This window comes from Chiloscyllium plagiosum, chromosome 4, assembly GCF_004010195.1.
Source record: "Chiloscyllium plagiosum isolate BGI_BamShark_2017 chromosome 4, ASM401019v2, whole genome shotgun sequence".
Classification (NCBI taxonomy): Eukaryota; Metazoa; Chordata; class Chondrichthyes; order Orectolobiformes; family Hemiscylliidae; genus Chiloscyllium; species Chiloscyllium plagiosum.
The window spans coordinates 119,495,478-119,522,870 of record NC_057713.1 but is presented as its reverse complement, the minus strand read 5'-3'; the positions used below and the strand labels follow the sequence as shown (position 1 = coordinate 119,522,870).

General features: G+C 40.4%; 1 protein-coding gene across 5 annotated transcripts in view; it reads right to left on the bottom strand.

Moving 5' to 3' along the window:
* LOC122549349 (syntabulin-like) overlaps positions 1 to 27,393 on the bottom strand; it is a 104,100-nt gene that overhangs the window by 25,014 nt on the left and 51,693 nt on the right. For all 5 annotated transcript variants that reach the window (XM_043689013.1, XM_043689011.1, XM_043689015.1 and 2 more), the window contains 2 exons: positions 11,532 to 11,634; positions 8,512 to 8,709 (listed from right to left, as the gene is read on the bottom strand). In XM_043689013.1, the coding sequence (XP_043544948.1) occupies positions 8,512 to 8,709; positions 11,532 to 11,634 (301 nt within the window). The remainder of the gene's footprint in view (positions 1 to 8,511; positions 8,710 to 11,531; positions 11,635 to 27,393) is intronic.

Here is a 27,393-nt window from a genome sequence, read left to right as displayed (position 1 = left end):
AACTGCGTGAATACCTTCTCTTACAGCTTGGTGTCATTTTTTTTTTCTTATTATGCTCCTGTGAAGCACCTTATGATCTCTTCCTATGCTCAAGGCTCTCTATCAATGTGAGCCATTTTTGCTTTTCAGCAATGCACACAGTTTTGCTCAGTACATCATCGTGGCCCAGGAGAACTCAAGGACTTGTCAAAGATGGGACAGGAAAAGGTAGGCTTTGTGAAACTTATCTCAACCTAAACATCCACAAGACTGAGCACAAGCCCTTACAGCAAACATTCTCCGCATTAATGGTTTTTAAAGTCTCAAATGATTTCACTTTCATTAAAAAATAAAGTAGTGCTGTCACAAAGAATGATTCATATATTAATGGAGGAAGGTTGTTTCTATTGAATGAATTCTGGGACACAATTTCCTAGTAGTCACTAAAACGTTATTGGGGCTATTTTTTTAAATTTCAAGAATACCATAACAGTCACAAGTTTGCAAACATTTTATAGCTCCAGATGTGACTATTCAGCCATCATGTAATGCTAACACTTTGTAAGTGCAAATTTAATTCACTTTGCTGCAGCCTTTACATTATCTTTGATTCTTTTTCTTTCTTTATTCATGGGATATGGATGTTATTGGCTAGGTCAGCATTTAGATTAGATGATTAGATTCCCTACAGTGTGAAACAGACCCTTCGGCCCAACCAGTCCACACCGACTCTCCAAAGAGTAACCCTCCCAGATCCATTTCCCTCTGACTAATACACCCAGTACTATGGGCAATTTAGCATGGCCAATTTTCACCTGCCCTGCACTTCTTTGGACTGCGAGAGGAAACCCACGCAGACACAGGGAGAATGCGCAAACTCTGTACAGACAGTTGCTCGAGGCTGGAACCAAACCTGGGACCCTAGTGCTGTGAGGCAGCAGTGCTAACCACTGAGCCACTATGCCACCCACTTTACTATTCTGAGTTCTGAAGAAGGGTCACTGGACTTGAAACATCAACTCTGCTTTCTCTGCACAGATGCTGCCTGACCTGCTCAGTCTTTCCAGCAATTTCTGATTAAGTTTCAGCATTTATTGCCCAACCCAAAGGGCAACTGAGTGAACCATATTACTGTGGGTCTGGAATCACATGTAGTCTAGACCTCATAAGAATGGCATCTTTTCTTCCCTAAAAGACACTTGTGAACCAGATGTGTCTTGAACAACAGTTAGCAACAGTCTCATGGTAATTCATTATCCATCCATCCTTGAAATATGCCTTAACGTCTACCTAAGGCAAAACATTCTATACTACATAATATTCCACAGAAGGAAATTCATTCTAAACTCTCTCTTTGCTCTCTTCATAACAATTGTAAACAGTGGACAGCTGGTCAGTACAACTGGGTGATATGAGAATAAAAAATAAAGTGTTGGGGAATGAGCAGCCATTCTTTCATTGCTCAATTTTTCTTAAAACTGAATTTGAAAAATTTGAATTCATTCTTAATAGTAGGAATAGAAAGAAATTATAATTCAGATTTACACCAAATCACAATAAGGAAACTTATCTACAAAAGGAATACACAGTGGAGTTCTGTAAGATAGCAGTTTATCAACTCTGCTTGCCTCAGATGACAATCTGCACTGTTGCAAACTGCATGATTCAGTAATAACTGTGTACCAATGGTTTCATATCTGCTGCTGACCTTACTGCAGCATGTAGAGGTTTTCAGTTTTTTGGGTTAAGAGTAGCTGGTTGTGTTTGACACAATGTTTAAAAATAGGAAAGAGGAAGAGACACACTCCAGAATGTGTTATTTGCGTGTCTGAGTGCAGCTACTGTGATTACTTCAAAAGCAGTCTTTTCGGGATTTTTTTTCCCCCAAGATGAAAGTCAGATAGAACAGAGCCATTATTCACCAATATAGTACACTACTTCAAGTAAAGTTTATACAAATAACATTCTCAGCATCTTTTAACAGAAACCTTCAGAACATAAAGGAGAGGTTTTCTCTGGCCTTCTATTGGACTATAACAGAGAAGTAATGAAATCTGTAAGTTCCTAACTGTATAGTAATCAAAATCTTGCCCATGTATAAAGCCATTCTTGGGTCTACTCCCTGGCATTCTCTTGATGCATCGTGTTCTTTCAATACTGCAATTATCACCCCACAAAATGAGAAAGAGTACATTATTAGACACAAGCATGCATCACATACTTCAACTATTTTAATATCTGAATATGACTGAATTGCAAATATGTACTTCTAAGAATTGTGCAGCACAAAACGAGTGACAAAATAAGACTCTCTTCTGGTGTCAGCAATTTAGCACAATCCATTTTTTGGTACAAATCCACACAAGTCCTTCAGAAGCATAAGAAATGTTAAAATTATTGGTATTATTGCTTTCTTGTCATATTACAATGTCTTCTGCCTTCTCAGCTGAAAGAAAAGATCAATAACAGTAATGGAGAGAAAATAGACTCAGAATAAATTAGAAGTAAAGCACAGACATCTGTTGTGCAGCTGCTGCAATGAAAATTAAATCTAGGACAATCCGAAAAACAAAAATCAACAGGTAGTTGCCATGGAATTGTTCACAGTAAACCATGTGATTTCAGCACTTTGTTCTACATATATAACACTGTGGGGCAAGCACAGGATTGAAAACAGACATCAGAGGAAAGGCAAGCCATTGCCAGTTCAACTGAATGGAGTCAGGATTTGGCTGACATTTTGTCAAGTGTGTAGGGAAGGGAACATGGTTCCTTTTGTTTATTGAAGTAATTAAAGTCAGCTGTAGTGAAAGCAGTAATTGGTAACAAACACCAAGGTTTGCCCAAAAAGATTCATAATAAATCAATTAAACTACTCCTTCCACACATGAATTCGGCGGTTTTCATAGCACGGCCCATAATTTGTTCACCGACAAAAATATGCCTGAAGCCATTAGTTATGAATAATTTGTAGCTTGTAATACAATTTTGAATCCAGAGTGTCAAATCAGACTTGCACATCGGCAAAATTCTACACCACAAACTACAATAATAATTCATAAATGTTTTAGTGTTTAGTTTTTACTGCAACAGTTCTAATTTTTATTTTTTCCCCATAACTGTAAGTGTGTTCATAATTTTTACTTATTTCAGTTAATTAAATATCCTTGCTCCTTTAAACCTTCAATCAAACACCATTACCTGATTCTTGTAATTCATTAATAGATATATATATATTTTTTTTTTTATCAGAGCTAAGAGTTTACACATGCTTGAAAATGCATAACCTATTTTCTGGGTATACATGTGATAAATATTAGCACTGGGACCAGAACAATGAATAAATGGGATATCTAGTTAGGTTTACCAAGTTATCCATGGCACAGCACAGTTATAGATATTGTTTATGAACCTCAATCAGACATCTGTTACACATCTCCGGCAGATTGGATTTAAACACAGGTCTTCCGGCCCAGAGGTAGGTACACTACCACAGCACCACTATGTCCAATGGCATAGTTGCACAATTAACAATATACTGTATCATCTTGAGAAAATCATTTCCGCAATTATGTTTTTTCTTGAACTCCCCACCTTAAGTCTAATTGAGAAGATCAAATAATGTCAATTAAGGGCAGGTTTGTGTTCTAGCCCTTTACCAATTGAAAACTGTATTGAAAATCTGTAAACTCAGTTCACAGCCTCTTTTATCAAACAAATTAAATACCGTCTTCTTAGTTCAGGATAGATTCGAACACTAATTCCAGGAGGTGAGGATCAGCGTCTCATCTACAATAGAACTCATTCTTTCCTTACACACATTATTCATATTGTTTTACATTTTTTTTCCTCTAGATATGATGTAAAGTTAAACTGCAATCTATTGAAGGTCTTAGGTAAAATTATTTATTCAATTTTACAGGTGCACATTTGGTGTCTAACCAATAATTGATTTGACTATGTAATGAAAAAACACATTAACACTGAATTTTTTAGTACATATTTTTAAATTGTAATAATTTTGACATCTAAGCCCAATTCGAGGCTACTTGGAAAGAGGAGGAGGAGGTGGGGCTAACTGGAGATTTTTCCCAAAGAGCTGGCACAGGGACCATAGAAAAATAGCCTCAATACTTTCCTATTAATTTTGATGATAATCACAGTTTAAGAAGTGGACTTATTGCAAAATGCAGGCTTGCATAGCACTACCATCCTAATTTAGACCTTCCTTGCTATTTCTACTTTTCTCTAAATACAGCTCTTATTCACTGTGCTGCTGTAACTATACTTTAATATTAAACCACACCGGTCAGGGAAAGGAGGCTGTGACTGTGACTGAGGCAGAGAATGGGATCCAGAGAAAAATAAGTTCAGGACCCTCAGCCTTTGCAACTGTCCAACAGGTTTCAAGCTCTCTGATTTGGTTGAGTGTGCAGGCTGCAATGAGATGCCTGACCATGGCACAGTCATACAGGAGGACACAGCGGTATAGGGGGAGCCAACAAAAAAAAAGGGATTAGTAGTTATAGGGGGCACTGTTCTCTGCAGCAAAGAGAGGCAGTTCAGATGGCACTGTTGCCTGCCCAGTGTCAAGCTTAGGGCCATCTGCTCATTTCTGGACAGGAACTTGGAATGAGAAGGAGAGCATTCAATTGCCATGATCCATCTTCCTAATGTTATCATTTCAGTTGCATGATACTGTAATCTTTTGCTAGAAGTTCTGTCTCTTATGGTCGTATTCTCCACAACCATCTGAAGAAACAGCAGCACTCCGAAAGCTAGTGCTTCCAAATAAACCTGTTGGACTATAACCTGGTCTTGTGAGATTTTTAAACACTGTCCACCCCAGTCCAACACCGGCACCTCCACATCTTCCAAATGACTTAGGCAGAAGATGCGCTTAGACAATAAGAGAAACTCTGCATCAAACTGAAGAGCAGAATCTCAAAAGGAATAACCTCTAGATTATTAAGTGGCAGAGCGCATGTTAGGTTCATGAAATGAATATGTGGCTCAAAGACTGTTGTGGGAGAAGTGGGTTCTGGTTCACAGGGCACTTGTCTCAAAACTGGCAAAAGTGGGGAATGGTCTGCACTAAACCTTTGAGGCTCTAGGTTTTGACAAGACATTTGATAGTATGCCACATCAAAAAACATTGTGGAAAATAAAAGATCATGGTGTATTGGCATGGATACAAGATTGGCTTGCTAATAGGAAACAGAGTGTAAGAACAGGCAGATCTTTTTCAGCCTGGCAGGACATCACAGGGGTCAGTGATGGAGCCTCAACTCTTTACAATTTATATAAATGATTTTGACGAAGGGATTGAAGGAATGACAACTAAATTTTCTGATGACAAGGATAAACATTATGCTGCACAAACAATACAGTAGAGTGAATTTGATTGCCTTTGGGTAAATTATATGCACACATAAAATGTTATCATGACAGTGCAGTTAAGTATTTCAATAGATGATTTTCTACATCTTCACCTTCTAACCTGAGAGCCTACACCATTAAGCCAATTCATTTTTGTCTTATAGATGCAGGCAAAAGGAATGCTTCTCAAGGCCACTATTGCCAGTCCTTCTGTGATTGGTCCTCTCCTTGATTCATCTGCCTGCCTGTGATCTGGTTTAGCTCAGAATGACACTTGTCGAAACAGTAGGGCATCATTTTGTATGGGAATTTCCCTGCTCATACATAGTGACTCCAGTGCAAGTGCCACGGAAACTTACTTTCTTGGCATGAACAGTTTTTACATTTCTGAGAATTCTGTTGCTCTTCTGCCAACGTTGCAGTGGAAAATTGGAAGAATGCAGCTGGAAATTCACCCCCTGGTTTTGGTGTGGTTTCCAATCACCATTTCTCGGATTGCTAATGATTCTCAGCTTGTGTACTCAAAGGAGTGTTTGCAGAACAGTGACGATTTCAGAAAATGAGCATGCTAATTGTTATAATCCAGGTAAACACATGGTTCTGTTATAAAATGATTTGGAACTATGGGAAACTTTCATGATAAAACTCCTAAGCAATAAGTAAAGGTCAAAAGGGTAGTATCTCATTCTGATAGTTTTGACCGTACAAGCTGCATCTCAGAAATTTCCAATGACACTTTTGAGTTTATATTTAGGCTCATTAACTCAGCAACATGTAGTTTAGATTAGATTCCCCTACAGCATGGAAACAGTCCCTTCGGCCCAACAAGTCCACACCGACCCTCCGAAGAGTAACCCACCCAGACCCATTTCCCTCTGACTAATGCACCTAACACTATGGGCTACATAGCATGGCCAATCACCTGACCTGCACATCTTTGGACTGTGGGAGGAAACCGGAGCACCCGGAGGAAACCCACGCAGACACAGGGAGAACGTGCAAACTCCACACAGTCAGTTGCTCAAGGCGGGAATTGAATCCAGGGCCCTGGCGCTGTGAGGCAGCAGTGCTAACAACTGAGCCACCGTGCGCCCCATATTTATTTTCTGACTTTATTCAGATTTGTGGACCAATAGGAAGAGACGGGTATTTGTCGTATTCATGGTTGGTCTCAGACTAGAAATCCCAGTAAAACATGTGAAGTAATAAAAATTCCACTCTACAGGATTGCAAATAGAAGAACTCACGTTGATTTATAAGCTTGCAGGTGACACCAGGAAGGTAGTATGGTGGACAGTGAAGGAGGTTATCTGGGAATACAGGGAGATCTTGATTGACTGGACCAGTGGGCTGAGGAATGGCAGATGGAATTTAATTTAGATAAATGCAAGGTGTTGTATTTTGGCAGGTTAAACCAAGGCAGGACACCTTTCTGTTGTTGGACGACCAGAACTGCTCACAGCACTCAATGTGACCTTGCCAGCATCTTATACAGCTGCAACAAGATGAAAGGAATGGGCTGTAGATAGTGGTGGAGGAGAGTACAATTTTGCCATTTAAGAAACATTTGGACTGGTACGTGGATGGAATAGGTATGGAGAGATATAGAGCAAACACAGGCAATGGGACAAGGTTAATTGTGAAAACTGGGCGGCATGGACAAATTGGGCTGAAGAGCCCATTTCTAGCTGTGAACCTCTATGACTCTATGAGAAATCCCTAGCTAAGAGAAGAGAAAACAATTGTACAACATGGGAATAAGAGAAAATATGCAATGTCATCATTCTTCAATAGCACACAGCTTCAATGTAGTTGCTGAGCATGTAGTTTTCCTAAGCAATCAAGTCAGACTTCCACTATATTTTAGAGTATATAAAGTGAAGGGAAAAACATGATTGTCAAGAATTTTATCATTCTGTTGCTTAAGTATTAATTTTGCCATTTACGGACAAACTCATTGCAAATCACTTACAACCTAATATTTACAAAATTAGCTCAGAGAATGTTCCTCTCAAATGTTTTGTGCCTGGGTATTTGCAGTTGTTGTTGGTTAGCTATATATGTCACACAGAATCATTGAACAAATTAGCTCCAACATTGGCCAGTTAGCCTAACCAGTGCCAACTCTTTAGAAGAATTACCCAATTAGTCCTAACATCATACTCACAGAAACCAATTCTCTTCAAAACTGATGACTGAACCTGCTTACAAATCTTTTCAATCAATAAGTGCCAGATCATAGTAACTCAGTCCTCATCATGCTTCTGTTACTTTTGCCAATTACATTACTATCAATTAAGCTACAGAGAATCGCTTGGGGGAAGGTTTATTAAAAGAGTTAAGCGATGGTTTGGATATGTTAAACAGAGATTAAAAGCATCAAAGAGAGATGAGAAACCAGAAATGAATGGAATTGTTTGGACGGTAGGTCCTCCAAATCACAAGCAGTAGGTGAAGAGGTAAACTGAATCCAGCAGGTAAGAGAATAGAGAATTACTAACTGGATAAAGCCACCTTTGTCTTCCTTCAGTAATTGGACTTCCAGAGACCAGTTAGGGTTAAATTTAAAATAATTCTTAAACATAAAGGAATGGAGTTTCACCATAATATTTCAATTATTATAACATCTTGTGGGAACTCAGTCTTTATTCCAACTCTTAACACCGGAAGGCGGCTTTTGGGTTCAAGATTCAGATTTTTAACATTTTAATATCTAACAAATCCAAATGTGCCCATTTTCCATAGAATTCTACATACTTTTTATCAACTAGTCTTCTCAAATGTACCTTACTATCTTTAGAGATGTAATTACACTTCCAGGTCTCTGTTAAACAATCCACTGAAAACTGTTTTACTTTGATTTCCACGTTCAGCAAACAAAAGGAATATCTCCTTACACAGTTTCTTTGTCATAATAAGCAATGAAATAATCAAAACAGTTAATAGAATCACACTTTATTCTTTAGAATATTGATTGTACACTACTGAAGAAATATGTGCATTAAAATTGTAAATTGATTAGTCAAGATTTTTGTCTAAGCCAAATATTCAAACTTGAAAACTTAATCAGAATTTGTGCATAAGATATACAGATGCCAAGTACTTCTGACCAGCAAAATAATAAGTAACCCCTACCAGCTTTCGTTGGTATACCTGATAGTTGGACTGCTGTCACTGCCTTTATATGAACCAGAGTTACTGCTACTGCTGCGAGATGAAGCTCCATAGGTATCGCGAATGTTCGCTGTATTTCTATACACTGCTGAGACTGGATCTTTCTCACGTGCTACAGTTGGGCTCCCCGACTGTTTGAGGCCACTCGATGCATTACCTCTCCCATGAACACCACGGCTGACAATTTGAGAACAAGTTATTCTTACATCAATAAAGTATAGATTACATTCGTACTACATAACACAAAGTATGCAATCTCAATCAGCAACTTTTCCAACACTGGAAATAAATCGATGACCTCAAGAGAAAATTGATATTGCTTTATAATCAATACACACAGAACAATCATTAAAGGAAAAGTGACAAGAGCTATTAAGGGCAAGTTTTACAACAAAACAAACAGCAGAATACAATACAATGCCATATAATACTCTTTCATTAAGCGTCATAGTTAGTTCAATAACACCTTTGTGTAGCTCAGAGAGCAATTATTTTATGAAGGTTAAAACCAGGTGACCATATTCTGTTGACAAAAGTTAAGGAGATGATTATACAATATGCTTCCATTCTATTATTGGACTATTGAGTTGATTAAAATCCAGCCCTTTGTAGTATTCTGGTCAAGGATAACATCCAAACCATTAATCGTTTTTCTTTATAGGCATTGAGAAATCGGTTGTATTTTTTAACATTTGCAATTTAACGAATGATAGGCATTCCTGACAGCAATGTTTCAGTGACTGATTGGGAAATGTTGCCCATAGCCTACGTTTACATTGTCGCTGGAATACATGTTCATAATGTCATTGAGTAAATATTCAGTATAACATCTACTTCCAGGCAACTTATGCATTTTAGGACACTCATCATAAGACAATGTAACAATTGATGACCAATGCACACTTGTATATTTGATTAGTCATCCATGGAATGTGGAGGAATTAAAGGGTATTTGAAAAGTATGTGCTTGCTTTTTAATGTTTACAATAGTCAATCCATGGCATGACCATATATTATTTTATTATGTTGCCTTGTCCAAACATTTTAATTTCAGCCATTAGATTATTCCTTTCTTAAGTTAGTGAGGATACACTGGCAACTTCAATGCAAAATTCTTAGTCTTTTATAATTAGTGGATTAATTATTTTATATATAAAATTTAGAATGTCAGTTATGTACGTATACAATTTTGGTTCTGCTGAAATTTCACACAGTAAAATACATCAGTGGACTATTTATTTTTCAAACTGGCAAAGGAAACTACAAAATTAACAAAAACTGTGAGAGATTTTTGTGAACATCTTAACATGTTTGGTAAGTTTGTGAATTTAGTAAATTTCTTCTAAAAAGCAAGAGAGGAACTTTTTCAATTTGTCACCCAGGTGTTAAATCCGCATTATGGATGAGTCACTCATGACAAAAACTTTGAAAATAAATTTTCTTTGATTCTTAGACTGCATATTAAATGCTCCCACTCCCATGGATGTGTTTTGGCTTTGGAGTGGAAGGATGGTGCATCTTAATGGAGCAGTAGTTACTGGAGACAGAACAGGCCTGTCTTGCAGCTATAAAGGACTGAAAAGAGGTACAGTACGTAACAAACTGTGGCTGGTAAAAAAGGGTTGGTTAGCTCAGCTGGCTGTACAGCTGATTTGTGATGCACAGTGATACCAAGAGTTGGCTTCAATTCCTGCACCAGCCGAGATGATCATAAAAAGACTTGCCCTCTTCATCCATCACCTGAGGTGTGGTGACCCTTAGGTCAAACCACCACCAGTCATCTCATTCTACAGACAGAACCAAACTAAGGAAAAAGGTCAGTTGGCTAGCCTACCCACGTTGCACAGTATGGACGGGGAGGCTGGTGGTTGAGTCAAATAATACCCAGCACACAGTATAATGTCAATCCCGAGCAGTCGGTTTAAAGCTTCTGAAACGGTGGGTGGGTAAGGGATGCACGTACTCATTTTGGAAGGTGCCCTTTGTTGGGGGCAGCCCTGACAAGACAATACACTGATCCACATATACTTCAAAACCCACCTCCAACTCTCTCATATCAAACCCCCAAACCACACCAAAAATTGCAAACCCTCCACAGTCAAAGCCCCCAAGCTTAGTCTAGCCCAGGGTTCCCACAGAACTATTTTGTGAGCCTGCCTGCAGTCCCCGTATGGAGCTCCGTGTCCATCGGGTCAGTAGGAGCTCCACCAGTTCCACAGGGTGGGCATCATGCCAACGAGGGGCAGGAATACCATTCACTTTATGGCTACAAGGTAGGCTTGCTCTCTGTTGTTGGTTTACCATGGGGAACTGCCAACCTCCAGCCTCTCGCCTGAAATTTCTGCCCCTGGAATCACAACCCTTACATGTAGGAAATAGTCTGAGAATTTAAAAATATATGACAACACAGACAAATTTTGATAAAACCAACCGGGGACTGGTTCATTGTTGAAACTTTAAAATTTTATAAGTTACTTAGTTAATGAACACGATTGCATTAAGCTAGTTTTTCGTTGGCAGAAGGTTTGACCTGTAACTCCCTGGATACCAAGCATCCTGAATGCTCTGATAATATTTGAAAACAGCAGAAGCTGGGCACTGCTCCACACAACGATGAAGCAAAACTCTGGTACAACTCCAAACAGCTAGATTTAGAGAATGCTCCCTTCAATTCTTTCAAAGTCAAAGTTCACATTGTGTATGTGTGTGAGGGAAAAGGATGGAGGTTTTGGGGGGAGGGAGGGTATATTACAAGTCACCCCACCTTCTACATCGACTTCATTTTTCACCAAGTTGCAGGCAATCATCTCCGTAAAATTCCAAATAAATTATCCATTCAGTCAGTGGTCAAATTGACATTGTAATAAGGTCCTTGAGAAAACGGATATTTGATATTTCTGATTGTTGCAGATCTCAATTTTCTTGTTTTACCTCAATAGGCTTGTGTTGCATTAACCAGACAACACCTCAGTAATTTTTACAAAGTTAACAGGGCTTACCTGCGGGAAGCCGAGCTCCGCTTACCACCTGTACTGGACATAAGACCTTCAGGTGCTGAGATGCTGCCTGTGCTACTGGAGGAACTAAAGTCAGCTTCACTGCCTGCACACAAGAACAAAATTGTATTAAAAAGAATCACCGGTTAACCAAAAGTGCACTGTTTTCTATTATCACATGTTATGCAGCTGGTTTCCCTGGATCAGGGGACATCTCAGGAGCCAGCACAGCTGTATGCAATAGATTAGCCATAACCTGGGAGAACTTACATGTACACATGTAGGCATGGTGGGTCCACACTGTTCCCATTGCTCTCCATACTAAATCACAATTAAATTGACAATTGTTAAATAATTCAGAAATGAAAACAAATTTTTAGACATCAACCTAAGGTTAATTGAATAGTACACACTGCTATACCTTCCGGTTATAGACATTCTCGGTAGCTGAACAAAACTGGCTACACCTTTTCAAAATCACTCAGCAAAAGCTGCTTTGGCTTAAGCTGCCAACAATGAACTGTCAGCAGTGAGACACAATCAATCCTGTTTAGTGGAGATCAGCTCTAATTACATAAATGGATCATGCTCAAGTATACCCTCTACAGTGTGTATTTGCATACACTGGTGCAGTGCCTCCTCTGTTTCCATGTGATCGTTGCTGTCGGCCATTCTATTTGCTGAATATCAGATTTAATTATGTTAATCTTCAATAACAGTACCCATCTTCTTATTGTCTCCTGCAAAAGGGACTAAACATATTACCTCAAATCCATCACAGCAAAGTTTTCTTCTACTTAGATCATAGATTTTGTTTGGTCCAAGCCAAACAGAAAGCTGCTCCTTTTAGAAGAAAAACTAAGTGTATGGTACAGCAAGCCCACATCTTTAAGAATCAACCGCCTGAACTCTTACCAGAACATGTCCAGACATGAAAAGCAGCCCCTAGGGTTTATGCTTTGAGGAATTAATTATGATATGCCAGACTACACATTTCCAGAAGGTGGGGATGTTGCAAATGGAGATGGATTGGAAGGGAAGAAATGACTCTAGAGGCCTGAATGTGGAAGGCCTTTATGTGGAAGGCCTGTACCTGTATCCCACGCACACCGGTTTTATGGGATGAAGGGTGCATGCGTTGTAGGCATTTGGAAAAGTAAGGCATCCTTTTGGGATTATTAAGAATAGACTGCATGGAGAAAGCGTATGGGTTCTACGGAACTGTCAAGTAATTTGAGTCCCTTTATCATTACATTTTGGAAAATGAAACAACCTACAGATGAAAAAAGGCTTCTAATTTTGACAGCTGTTTGTTGAGGGCCATCATTATAGCACGACTTCTGCATTACTGCTCCATAATCCAACACGGTGACAGACGGAGGGTTGTAAGCTCACACTGTGATGAGCTGCCGCAAGTTAGTCGTCTTTAATAGAACATAGAACAGTACAGCACAGAACAGGCCCTTCAGCCCACGATGTTGTGCGGACCACTGATCCTCATGTACGCACCCTCAAATTTCTGTGACCATATGCATGTCCAGTAGTCTCTTAAATGTCCCCAATGATCTTGCTTCCACAACTGCTGCTGGCAACGCATTCCATGCTCTCACAACTCTCTGTGTAAAGAACCCGCCTCCGACATCCCCTCTATACTTTCCTCCAACCAGCTTAAAACTATGACCCCTCGTGTTAGCTATTTCTGCCCTGGGAAATAGTCTCTGGCTATCGACTCTGTTTATGCCTCTCATTATCTTGTATACCTCAATTAGGTCCCCTCTCCTCCTCCTTTTCTCCAATGAAAAAAGGTCTGAGCTCAGTCAACCTCTCTTTATAAGATAAGCCCTCCAGTCCAGGCAGCATCCTGGTAAACCTCCTCTGAACCCTCTCCATAGCATCCACATCTTTCCTATAATAGGGCGACCAGAACTGGATGCAGTATTCCAAGTGCGGTCTAACCAAAGTTTTAGAGCTGCAACAAGATCTCACGACTCTTAAGCTCAATTCCCCTGTTAATGAAAGCCAAAACACCATATGCTTTCTTAACAACCCTGTCCACTTGGGTGGCCATTTTAAGGAATCTATGTACCTGCACACCAAGATCCCTCTGTTCCTCCACACTGCCAAGAATCCTATCCTTAATTCTGTACTCAGCTTTCAAATTTGACCTTCCAAAATGCATCATCTCGCATTTATCCAGGTTGAACTCCATCTGCCACCTCTCAGCCCATCTCTGCATCCTGTCAATGTCCCGCCGCAGCCTACAACAGCCCTCTATACTGTCAACGACACCTCCAACCTTTATGTCGTCTGCAAACTTGCTGACCCATCCTTCAATCCCCTCATCCAAGTCATTAATAAAAATTACAAACAGTAGAGGCCCAAGGACAAAATCCTGTGGAACACCACTCACCACAGACTTCCAGGCAGAATATTTTCCTTCTACTACCACTCACTGCCTTCTGTTGGCCAGCCAATTCTGTATCCAGACAGCTAAGTTCCCCTGTATCCCATTCCTCCTGACCTTCTGAATGAGCCTACCATGGGGAACCTTATCAAATGCCTTGCTGAAGTCCATATACACCACATCCACAGCTCGACCCTCATCAACTTTTCTAGTCACATCCTCAAAGAACTCAATAGGGTTTGTGAGGCATGACCTGTCCCTCACAAAGCCGTGTTGACTGCATTCAATCAAGCCATGCTCTTCCAGATGGGCATAAATCCTATCCCTCAGAATCCTTTCTAACACCTTGCAGACGACAGACGTGAGACTGACTGGTCTGTAATTGCCGGGGATTTCCCTATTTCCTTAATGTGAGGCTCTGCATACAAATGACAGTTCTTGTATGAAATTAAGTACTTGAATGGATTTAAATGCTTTAAACAAGCTTTTATTGATGTGGGTATTTTAGTAAACATCATAGTGAAATACCTGATAAGTAGTTAGAACTTTATTTTATTTCAGCTCAACGTGGCTCCTGAAGTCTGCCCATGGTGGATATGGAGTTAGTTGATATGAGGATATAAAGTGAAAGGTATAGTTTATCACAGGGTTTAGGGAGGGTCCTGGGATGAGTGGGAGAGTTGGGATGAGTGGCATTGGGGCTACAGGATGGATGAAAGGGCCCAGATTGCCAATGAGTTTTAAGTGAGCCATGAGGGTGTCTAGGAGGCATGGGGAATGAGAAGGGAGTAAGCACTAAAGGTTACTTTTTGTTTTACTGACAGCATAAGCGAACCACAGTCCCACAGCTTTGAGGCAGGCTTTTTAATTAGGCACTTTTTAAACATTTGGCACGGAGACCCCTAACCCCCGGAATAAAAGTCCACTGGCTCAGAGCTGGTTCTCCCAAATTGGATTCAGGCAATCTCAGATTTGAATGAATGAATGAATGATTTATTGTCACATATATTCAAGGAGATACAATGAACAGTATTCTGTCGCCACAATCCGTTGCCATTTTAAGATACAAGACAATAAAAAGAAAGTACTTATTGGTAAATAGGGTTACTATAGTTACTAATAGAGTTACTATATACTATAGAGATAAATGGAGTACTTAAATAGTGTGATCTTTCATCTGAAATGCATGTGTCCTATCGATGTCCGTATTTTTGTGAGACACGTGAAAATTTGCTTGTTCCAATCCTGTGCCAGCTCCCTCCTTCACCAGGTTTCCTAATACAAGACATTTGGGGTCACAGTTCTGAAATGTTATCTATAACCTCTCTTTATAGATGCTGCCAGATCTTCTGCACATTTTGAGAATTGCTTTGTTCTTTTAGATTTTTGGACTTTCATTCTACTGTATTTTACTTCTGAATGTAAACGAAGAAAGCACTAATATAAAAAGCAGAGCACATGTCACCAAAACAACACTGGCTCTTACTACTGCCAATGCCAGAACAATTTTACAAATGAAAAGTTATTGCACATGTCCAAACTAAAGGCAGTTTATTTTCCAATCCCACTGCAACAATTAAAGAAGAAATAGCTGTGATGTGAAATCTTTTGCAAAATATGGAATAAAGAATCTGAAACTAGCAAAACTTCTAGACCGTATGTAAGAACATTGAAATCCAAAGACAGCAATTAGTGAAAACCTGACTTAGCCTCAACTTAGTACTCAGCTGTCATTCAGTTTCTTATCCGATGAATTGTAAGGACTGGCTTTTTCCAGTGAAACCCACAACCAGCTAAAACAGAATAAAATTAATCTACATTCTAAATTACTTCAATGAGCCCAGTTTGGGTTGAACAATACATCCTGGTACTAATAGCACCAATGATAATGATTCCCCTTGTTAGTACATCACAGAGCAGATGCTACAATGTGTACCTTTAGTTTTGTTTTATTAGGATCATTCTACTCTATGCATGGCAAATAGATTCAACGCTCCAGGGAAAACAGCCCCAGCCTGTTCAGCCTCTCCCTGTAGCTCAAATCCTCCAACCCTGGCAACATCCTTGTAAATCTTTTCTGAACCCTTTCAAGTTTCACATGGGCAGCATGGTGGTACAGTTGTTAGCACTGCTGCCCCACAGCGCCAGAGACCCGGGTTCAATTTCCACCTCAGGCAACTGTCTGTGTGGAGTTTGCACATTCTCCCTGTGTCTGCGTGGGTTTCCTCCCACAGTCCAAAAATGTGCAGGTTAGGTGAATTGGCCATGCTAAATTGCCCGTAGTGTTAGGTGAAGGGGTAAATGTAGGGGAATGGGTCTGGGTGGGTTGCTCTTCAGAGGGTCACTCTTCAGAGGGTCGGTGTGGGCTTGTTGGGCCGAAGGGCCTGTTTCCACACTGTAAGTAATCTAATCTAATCTAATAGATAGGAAGGAGACCAGAACTGCACGCAGTATTCCAGCAGTGGCCGAACCAATGTCCTGTACAGCCACAACATGACCTCCCAACTCCTGTATGCAATACTCTGAGTAAAAAAAGAAAGCACACCAAACGCCTTCCTCACTATCCGATCTACCTACGACTCCACTTTCAAGGAGTTATGAACCTGCACTCCAAGGTCTATTTGTTCAGCAACACTCCCTGGGACTTTACAATTAAGTGTATAAGTCCTGCTAAGATTTGCTTTCCTTAATGTATCAGGTTGCCAAAATACATTCAAGGAAACTTTAGTGGCTGAGATTTGAAAGCAAGAGTCAACCAATATTTTTTGTCTGAATTATGATTCATATCTGAAGATTATACAATGGTTCCAACAATGACTAGGCAGAAGCTACTCAGCCACAATGTCTTACCTTCCCCGACTGCAGGAGTTGGTAACAGACAGCACCTGGAGATTTTTTTTTCTTTTTAAATAAAATGAAACGATAATGCAAAAACAAACATGAAAGAAGAATTCAAAAGCAGAATATATTGTTGGATATGTTAATGAACAGGAGATTAGATGGCATCACAATAAAATAGAGGTGTAAGCAAATTCAGTAATTGCTTATCATCAAAAATCAATCCAATTAGCATGTAAATTCTTGCATTTATTGAGTGGAATTCTGTGTGACAACACAACCTTTTGAGAATTCCACAGGCGAAGTACTGATGCTGTTGAGACTTGGGGAGTTCTGATGTAAGCATTAGTCACCTAAGCTCTCAGAATAGCTCCGTAGACATTTAAGCAATATAAATCTAACCCACATAGATAATAAGATCACAAGATATAGATGCAGAATAAGGCTACTTGGTCCATCGAGTCTGCTTAGACTTTGACTGCAGCAGAATTACCTCACAACAGGTGAATGTTGGTGTTGATGAATTTCCTCTGCATAACAAGGAGTGTCAATCCTGTGAGCCTTAGTTTTGATGACAAAAAGCTGTGAGATTGAGACAGTGAGGAGGATGTCAAAAGCTTTCAAAGCAATTTAGAGGGGGGGGCGGGGCAGAATGCATGGCAGACTAACATGGTTAAATGTGAATTTGTCCAGTACGGTAGGAAAACTAGAATGGCTAAATATTATTTAAATAGTGATAGATTGGGAAATATGACACCCACCTCCCCTTGTTCACCCATTGTATACCAGTCAATGAAAGTGGACAGTAGGTAAAGCAAGCAGTTAGGAAGACAATATGGGTATGTTGCTCTTCATTGAAAAATAGAAAGATCTGGAAGGAGATATTCACTATTAGGAAAATGATGGAATTGTTCTGATACAAGAAGCATCTCAAAATACGTTACTCACCGCCATGACTCTAATCCAAATTCTGAACATCAGCATCTCCCGACAACACTGGAAACTTACTTGTGAACTTTGCTGCATCTTCCCAATAACTATTCAAGCACCCACCCAGGCAAGTGGGAGGATTCCACTGCACGCCTGACTTGTGCTTTGTACATGGTGCACAGGCTTTGGGAGTCAGGAGGCGAGTATTTTTAGCCTCTGACCTGCTCTTGTAGCCATTGCATTTATATAGAATCATAGAGATGTACAGCACAGAAACAGACCCTTCAGTCCAACTCATCCATGCCAATGAGATATTCTAAATTAATCTAGTCCCATTTGCCAGCATTTGGTCCATATCCCTCTAAACCCTTCTTACTCATATACCCATCCAGATGCCTTTGTAATGTTGTAATTATACCACTCCCCACCTCCTCTGGTAGTTCATTCCATACATGCAGCACTCTTCATGTGACATGGTGTGTCCAGTTCCAATCTTGGTTAATGATAATCCCCAGGAATTTAACAGTGGGGGATTCAGTGATGATAATGCTATTAAATGTAATGGGGATGTGATTAGATTGTCTCTTACTGTGATATGGTCATTGTTTGGTATATTTGTGGTTGCAAATGCTACTTGCCACTTGTTAGGCCAGGTCTGGGTATGGTCTTGCTGCATTTGGATATGTTCAGTATCTGAGGAGTCACAAACGGTGCTTAGCTTTGTGTAATCATCAACAAACATCCTCACTTCTGACCTTATGATGAAGGGAATGTCATTGATAAAGCAGCTGAAGATGGTTGGACTGAGGATATTACCCAGTGGAACTCCTGTGGAGATGTTCTGGGGCTGAGATGGCTGACTTCCAACGACCACAACCATCTTCCTTTGGGCCAGGTATGACTCCAGCCAGCAGAGCTTTCCTCCTGATTTCCAATTACTCCAGCTTTGCTCGGGCTCCTGGATGCCACACTCAGTCAAATGCAGCCTTGACATCAAGAGCTATCACTGTCACCTCACTTCGAATTCAGCTCTTTTGTCCATGTTTGAACCAAGGCTGTAATAAGGTCAGGAGCTAATTGGCTCTGTCAGAACACAAACTGGGCGTCAGTAAGCAGGTTATTGCTGAGCAGTAATTGACAGCACTGTTGATCACACCATCCAGCACAATGGGCAGTAATTGGCTAGAAATTTAGCATTTTGTGTACGGAACATACTTGGGCAATTTTCCACATTGTTAGGTAAATGCCAGCTATTGTAGATGTATCGAAACAGCTTGGCTAGGGGTGCACCAGGCTCTGCAGCATAAGTCTTTAGTATTATCGCCAGAATATTGTCTTTGCAGTATCCACTGCCTGCAACATTTCTTGATATTACATGGAGTGAACCAAATAGGCTGTAGAGTGGTATTGGTGATGCTGGGGATCACTGGAGGAGGCTGAAACGGATCATCCACTCAGGACTTCCGCCTGAAGATTGGGGTCAATGCTCAAGCTTATCTTTTGCAGTGATGTATTGAGCTCTTCCATCATTGAGGATGAAGAGATCTGTGGAGCCTCTGCCTCCAGTGAGTTGTTTAATTGTCCAGCACCATTCATGACTGGATTTGGCAGGACTGTACAGGTTAGATCAGTTCCATTGGTGCAGGATCACTTAGCTCAGTCCATTTCTTGCTACATATGCTGCAAGTAGTCCTGTTTGTTGGCTTCACCAAGTTGACACCTCATTTTTAGGTATGCCTGATGCTGCACCTGGCATGCTCTCCTGCACTTTCCATTGAATTAGGGCTAACCCCCTGGCTTGATGGTAACGATTAAGTGAGGAAGGGGAAGGGAATGGGATATGCCAGGTTGCAAGACAGTAGATTGTGTTAGAGTACGTTTAGTTGTTGATGGCTCACAGCACTTCATGGATGCCCAGTCTTGAGTTGCTAGATCGGTTCATGGTCTGTCCCATTTTGCAGCGATAGTGCCGTACAACATGATGGAGGATATTCTCAATGTGAAGGCGTGATTTTGTCTCTATAAGAAACGTATGGTCTTGACTCTTACCGTCATGGATATTTGCATCGGAGGTTGGCAGATTGATAAGGCTAAGGCTATGACTGTCATTAGGCAAGGGAGTGAAAATGTTGCTGTACATCACTGAGCTATATCAATATCACACATGACAGCAGCATACGCAACCAACACACAGACACGCACACGGGTGCAGTCTCAAATTTGAAGTGCTGTAGTCAAGTCAACAAAGACAGAGAAACAGATGCACCACAAAGCACAGGATCAACAACAACCTCCAACAGTCTCCATATGACAAGATCACAGCTGAAGATGGACAGAATATATAGGAGGCCTAAAACTGACCATCCTCAAAGTCTGGGTATGGACTGCAGGGGCTGCCATTATGCCTATATCTCTGAGAACTCTTCTGTTCCTTCTTCATTCCAAGAGCCATATTCCTCACAAGGATGGCTCCTGGGAGACAAGATTTACCCTCTTCAACCATGCCTGATGATCCCTGACTGAGACCGAGTGCAAATACATCGCAGCCAGGACCTTTGAAGAGATAACAGTAAGCCTCCCAAAGATGAGATCCCAAAGTTTGGAAGTACAGCACCGATCATGTGCATCATATAATACTGGTACATTGTGTTCTACACAACTGAAGCAGGCAAATAGGTAATGTGACAGACTCTGAAGAGCTAGAAGCGGAGCAAACAGTGCAAGAGCAACATCACCTTCTGCATGATAATGCACTGTAGCATCGGACACAACAAGCCAGACAGGACATCATTGACATTGGTCCCAGTAAAGTCAAAATTGAAATTAAAGATAAATTTATTAACTAAATAACTGAAACACAGGGTGATTGCTTCGCTACTTCATATAAACAGCAAAGAGGAGGACAGGACATGAGAGAAGATAAGTTATAAATTACAAGATTTGTTAAATCCAGAGGCATTGGAAATCAATTCTCACGACTTATAAGTTCTTGGGAGGTCACTGTCCAATGACAGTATCCTCATCGAACTAAGCTTAGTAGTTGTCCAAAAATAAAACAGAGGATTGAACTTGATGGAGATCCAAGACCAGCAAAAACCAATTGCTGGAGAAACTCAGCCAGTCTGGCAGCATCTGTGGAGCAAAAACAGAATTAATGTTTTGAGTCCAGTAACAAATTCAGCAAGGCTTGCAGTTCCAAAGGAGGGTCACTGGACTCAAAACATTAACTCTGCTTTCTCTCCACAGATGCTGTCAGACCGGCTGAGTTTCTCCAGAAATTTGTATTTTCTGTTTGTGAGTAGTTTTCCTTTTTGCAGGCAAAGTTTCAGTTTCTTCCAGCCAGCAACTTGGAGGCAGAGACAGTGTGTCTGAGGCAGGCTGCAAACGTCTGCTCTCCCTCTGGAAGGTCAAACATCAACTGACTTACACTCCCAGAATGCTTTATTTAAGCAATTCATCAAACTCAGATTTCAAATATATGACAAAGTCAGGTATATCAGGTGTCAAGGGTCCCATCTTGACTGGAAGGTTGTTAAGCTAACAATGTAGCTTTATCAACCCCCCCCCCCCCCCCCCAGGGTCCCATCTTGACTGGAAGGTTGTTAAGCTAACAATGTAGCTTTATCAACCCCCCCCCTCTCTAATGTGGGTCTCCTTTCTTTTCCTGTAAGAGCATTAGCACTCAATTTAGTTTCTTGGGTCTTGATGTATTCCTTTATCCAAAGCTTGCTTGAAAATTAATTAAATGATCTGCTTTGGCCATTTTGAGTCCAACAAGATGGTCCAATTTTTTAAAAGAAGAATAATTTAAATGAAAAATACTGACAACAATTGAGTTTTCTTTGGCATTCCCTTCATAGACTCTGGTCATGACAATTGCAAAAATGAAAATGTTGTCACCAGCAAACAATGCATCTGTCACTTTCTCCACTGGTGGCAATCTGGTTGATCTGTCAAATACTTGCAGTGGTTCAGAAGTTTATGGTGGTGTATAGCAGACTGCTTAGTCAGGCTTCACTGTTACGGGAAGCGATGTGGATCAGCCAGAAAGGATTGTATTGCTAACTTTAAGAGAAGGTGAGAAGGCAGATTTTTTGATATTTCCAGGTCAGTAAATGTGGGCCATCAAATAATGACAGATGTAAACATATTGTCATGTCCGGTAAGAAAATCTGCTTTTAAAAGCACCTGACTATTCAAAATTGGCACAATCTATAATAACAAAAACAAATGCAGCCAACAAAATAAAAGATACACATTGATATATATTGGGAAGAGCGAGCAGAAAATTTGAGGTTCCTTTTTATGTATCAGAGCTCCCAAGTCTTATTGGACCTCCAAACCTCAAGCTTTACATTGCGTAGAAAATACTTTGTTTGAGACTAATACTTTTTGAGACTAATATGGATGATTTCAAATGTGCCTGTATTGAAACTGATTTTCCACAGTTTAGACCATTTGCTTAACCTATTAACATCTCCTTATCAAGTTATGTTCCCATTTATATTGTTTTTAATACTCATATTTTAATGTCAATGGCAAACTTAAAACAAAGGTTGTTATTCCATCTTCCAAGTTATTCATAAATATGGTGGGGTATTGGTCATATTCGTCCAAATATGGCACCTGCCCATACCTCTGCTGTTTATCTCTCAGCAAGTTCCTGACCAGATTAGCAATTTGCCTGAAATTAGTATTCATGTTATACTTCCTACTTTTTTGTTAGCCATTATAAATTGAATAGTTATAACATAAATTCATGAAGGTTTGCAGCCAGGAATTCAGACTGAATGAAAACTAAATACCCAGAGTATATTTTTACCTCTACTTTCTTCCATCTTGGTGTCTCACTTCAAATTTACAAAGTTAAATATGTGCAAGGGTCCTATCCAGGCTTTCTTCTCTCGACCTTGCTGTTGATACACTACACATTGCTGTTGCTCAGGGAACAGTCCTTAAATGATTTAGCAGTTCAACAAAATCAGCCGTACGGTTTGCCATGACAACAGAAAACGAAGGAAAAAAAACTAAGCCTATTAAAAGAAAGCCTGTTCTTGAGGGAATGCAGAAATCTGCCTGATAAACAGCTCTGTTCGTGCACAGCAACAAAACATACTGGCCCTGTCAGGAAATAAATTTGATTGGGCATATGCCCTTGCTATGAATATCCAGTTATATATTTGAAGATCTTTGTATTATTGATAATGTTGACATGTGCACTCTTTCTGAATTTTAAACGTCTTGCATTTTACACAGGTAACTGCAAGTCTCTAACCTCACCCTATCTAAGGCTTTGCTCTCTGCTTCTGGACATTACTTAAACCCCCTTGGTATTACTGCCTTGTTACTAATTGCAGGTACACAGCGTTCTTGATCATTTATCTGCAACATATTTCATTTAAAACTGATAATTATCATTCAAGCCAAATCTGAATTTTTAAAGAGGACTCTGCCATCTTACTGCCTGCTGCAGGAGGTCAGATTGAGATGGATGAGGGACTGCTATATTCCCACTCCATCTTCATCACCACCTATCTCCTCACCTGGTTTCTACCAGGCAGGTAGATATAAAAATAATCCATGGGAGCTGTCTGCAACAGAAAATAGCAGGCCTTTTAAGTTGTATGGAGATGCAGACCTGTTTTCAAATAGACATTGTTTCAACAACAGGACTGTGTTAAGCCCCTTGATTTAATGTGTACTATATGGAGGACGAGCAGAGAGTACAGTGTGGATATGTAACATTCAAAAATATAACCATGTCTCAATATAGTGTCATGATACACCAGTTGCAGGCACTGTAGCCAGCTTTGAAAGAGAAAACAATAAATTAGCTACATTATCATGTAAATGTTCAAACAATTTCACATTTTGTATATAATCAGAGTTGAGAAAATTTCAATGAAGTTGACAATACTTGAATAAAATTTAATTATTCCAATGGTTGTAAGTCAGTGGCCAAAATATATTTATGACATATCATCTCTTGACTCAAAGCAAATTGGAATTGCATTAATTAATGCTGAAAAGGGGTAAGCCATACTTTGTAACACATACAAATCATTCAAGTCACTGGCAGTTTTTCAGGTGAAATCTGAAACTTAAAAAGCATTTTCCAAGTTGTTAGCTTGCATTATCAAACATCAGATTTGAGTGATCACAGCTTGTGATTACTTACCCCAGTTAAACGTATTTCCTTGAAACACAGCCCCAGCTTAGCAGCAAAAAAAGTGTGTACACTTTAGCATAACACTCCCGACATTATAAACCAATTCTTAGTCTGATACATTGTGAGCAATGATACCAGGGATTATCCCTGTATGGTATACAGCAGTACTGTATACATCAGTATTTCCTTTAAATTACACTTTGCATGCAAACAACTACAACAAATCATAACTATAAGCAGTGACAGAACCCTACAATGAACAGAACTAATCAAATCATTTAAAAGAACAGCTTTAAAACAAAAAAAAAACACTAGTGCCAATATGATGATATTCTGTTCTCAGTGGAAAGTGTAAACTGCAAAGGCTGTATCCCATGGGACTGCCTCACTGCATTTTCCTTATGGAAAAAATCTGTCAGACTTTAACAACAATATTTGATGTTTAAATAGCTTTGATAGTACAAAGATCTCTTATTCTATTCCTTAATGCCACCAAATCCCAAAGCTTTCGTACTATTTTGCAATTATTACAACCAGCACATTGAGAGATCAGGCAATGGAATGTCCCAATGCTCCCCATTCTCCATTTCCCCAGAACTACACTCAGAAATACTCCAAAGTCCAAAAATCATTTACTGTATCATTTTGTCTGCATTACCACAAGCAGGAAATTTTATTGCATCAATGACTCATACTTCATACAGATAATCAATCTTCCCAAATCCCATTTATAATCAATATAACTGATATTACATTTGTCAACGCTTCATTCATTAAAATATACACAAATAGTCATCTTATTCCTCGATTACACCAGAAAAGTCCTCCATGCCTATTACAGATTCTCCCATTATAATAACATTTCAGGCTGCCTTCCCATTTTCAAGGTTTGAGCACCCTACTAACTTCTTATGAGTGTTCAACCTATGGACATTAGTGTTGGCCCAGCTGCCACACTTCTTGATGCATCTCTCTCCAGAGGTATTTTCATTTATGAACAAAGTTCTTTCCATTTATGCACTTATTGTGGACGATTATGTTAATTTCATAGCCTTGACCCAAGCCTGGCTGAGGGGTGATAACAAATTCTCCACAACTGAAGCCTCATCCCTTGGCTCTACATTCCATCGATTGCCTGACCAAGATGATTGTGGCAGTGTTGTGGCACTTACCACCAAGTCAGTCCTCGCAGACACCTGGCACTTGATCCTCCATTGAGCATCTTGTTGTGGCACTTACCACCAAGTCAGTCCTCGCAGACACCTGGCACTTGATCCTCCATTGAGCATCTTGTCCCGATCTACCTCTTCAACCCCTCATTTAGACTTTTCTTATATTAGATTCCCTACAGTGTGGAAACAGGCCCTTTGGCCCAACAAGTTCACACCTACTCTCTGAACAGTAACCCACCCAGACCCATTTCCCTCTGACTAATGCACCTAACACTATGGGCTATATAGCATGGCCAATCACCTGACCTGCACATCTTTGGGCTGTGGGAGGAAACCCACGCAGACATGGGGAGAATGTGCAAACTCCACATAGACAGTTGCCCAAGGCTGTAATTGAACCCGGGTCCCTAGCGCTGTGTGTGGCAGCAGTGCTAACCACTGAGCCACCGTGCCACCCCAAAACCTGATTCTCTACGACCTCAAGTACCAGGCCAATGTTCTCACCAAACTCTCTGAACTGCTTTCCACCCCAAGAACCGAATGGCTTTGAACTCTAGCTGATTTCAACTTTCATTTCAATTCATTAATTTCTCCCTCTGGAGTTCATTTACTTAATTCACCATTCATGTAAGCTCCCCAGTTGATCACATAGATTTATGTAAAGGCTACCTCAAATCCCTCTGGTTTCAATATTAGGGTCAAGCCAGAATCTTGTTTAATCTTCATGGATTACAAGATTTTTTTCTTGTGATTTCTTTCATCGTTGTCTCATTTTGTATTTGCATAAGTTTAAATGATTCTCTTATTGACATCTTCATGGTTTATCTCATTGATGCTTCTGTAGGGCTAGGGGCACATTGGTTACTTTTACTTTACTTCTCATGCACTTTACACAAATTATTACTGTAGGATTCACTAAAAATATTTGTCGTGTATACTGTGTAAATAGGCGTGGAAGGGGATGATTTATCATGAAGGGTATGATGAGCCACTGGGACTCAGCTGGGGGACATGAACTTGCAGGGAGGCTGTTATGAAGGTAGACAAGTAAGATCTTTTGAGATTACCTTTCAAAATATTCCTTCATTCAGACCATGGCTTATGACTCTGAGGGTCCACAAACCATCAGTTATAATCATAAAATCATACAGCACAGAAACAGACCCTTCAGACCAACTTGTCCATGCTGACTAAGTCTCCCAAAGCAAACTAGTCCCACTTTTCTGCATTTGGGTCATATCCTGCTAATTCTTTCCCCTTCATTCACTATCCAAATGTCTTTTAAATGTTGTAACTGTAACTACACTCACCACTTCCTCTGACAGTTCATTCTACATACAAACCACCCTCTGCGTGAAAAGGTTGCTCCTCAGGTCCCTTCTAAATCTTTCACCTCTCACCCACCCTAGCTAGTCTTTACAGGACACTTATCTTGGAGCAGCAGTTGGGAAACCCCGCAGTTGTAGCAGGGTACACACCACTGGTAATCCCTTAAACCTAGTATGGTGTGGATTCGGGCCTAGTACATAAAAAGCATTTGACTCGTTGGAAAATATGCAGAGGCTGTGGAACGTTTCAGGTAAGTAAATAAAGATGTGGGTTCATTACACTCAACCTCAGCATGCTCCTGCCCCACTGAACTCATCTCTACCTACCTCGACACTGTCCTATCCCCCCCCTAGTCCAGGAACTCCCCACATATGTTGGAGACACCACCCACGCCCTCCACCTCCTCAAATACTTCCGGTTCCCTGGCCCCCAACGCCTCATCTTCACCATGGATATCCAATCCCTCTACACCTCCATCTGCCATGACCAGGGCCTCCAAGCCCTCCGTTTTTCCCTCTCCAGACGTCCCCAACAGTACCCTTCCACCGACACTCTCATTCGTTTGGCCGAACTGGTCCTCACCCTTAACAATTTCTCCTTTGAATCCTCCCACTTCCTCCAGACCAAAGGGGTAGCCATGGGCACACGTATGGGCACCAGCTATGCCTGTCTCTTGGTTGGCTACATAGAGCAGTTGATCTTCCATAATTACACCGTCACCACTCCCCACCTCTTCCTCCGCTACATTGATGACTGCATTGGCACCACCTCGTGCTCCCGCGAGGAGGTTAAGCAATTCATCAACTTCACCAACACATTCCACCCTGACCTTAAATTTACCTGGACCATCTCTGACACCTCCCTCCCCTTCCTGGACGACACCAACATTTTTTACAAACCCACCGACTCCCACAGCTACCTGGATTACACCTCTTCCCACCCTACCTCTTGCAAAAATGCCATCCCGTATTCCCAATTCCTCCGCCTCCGCCGTATCTGCTCCCAGGAGGACCAATTCCACCA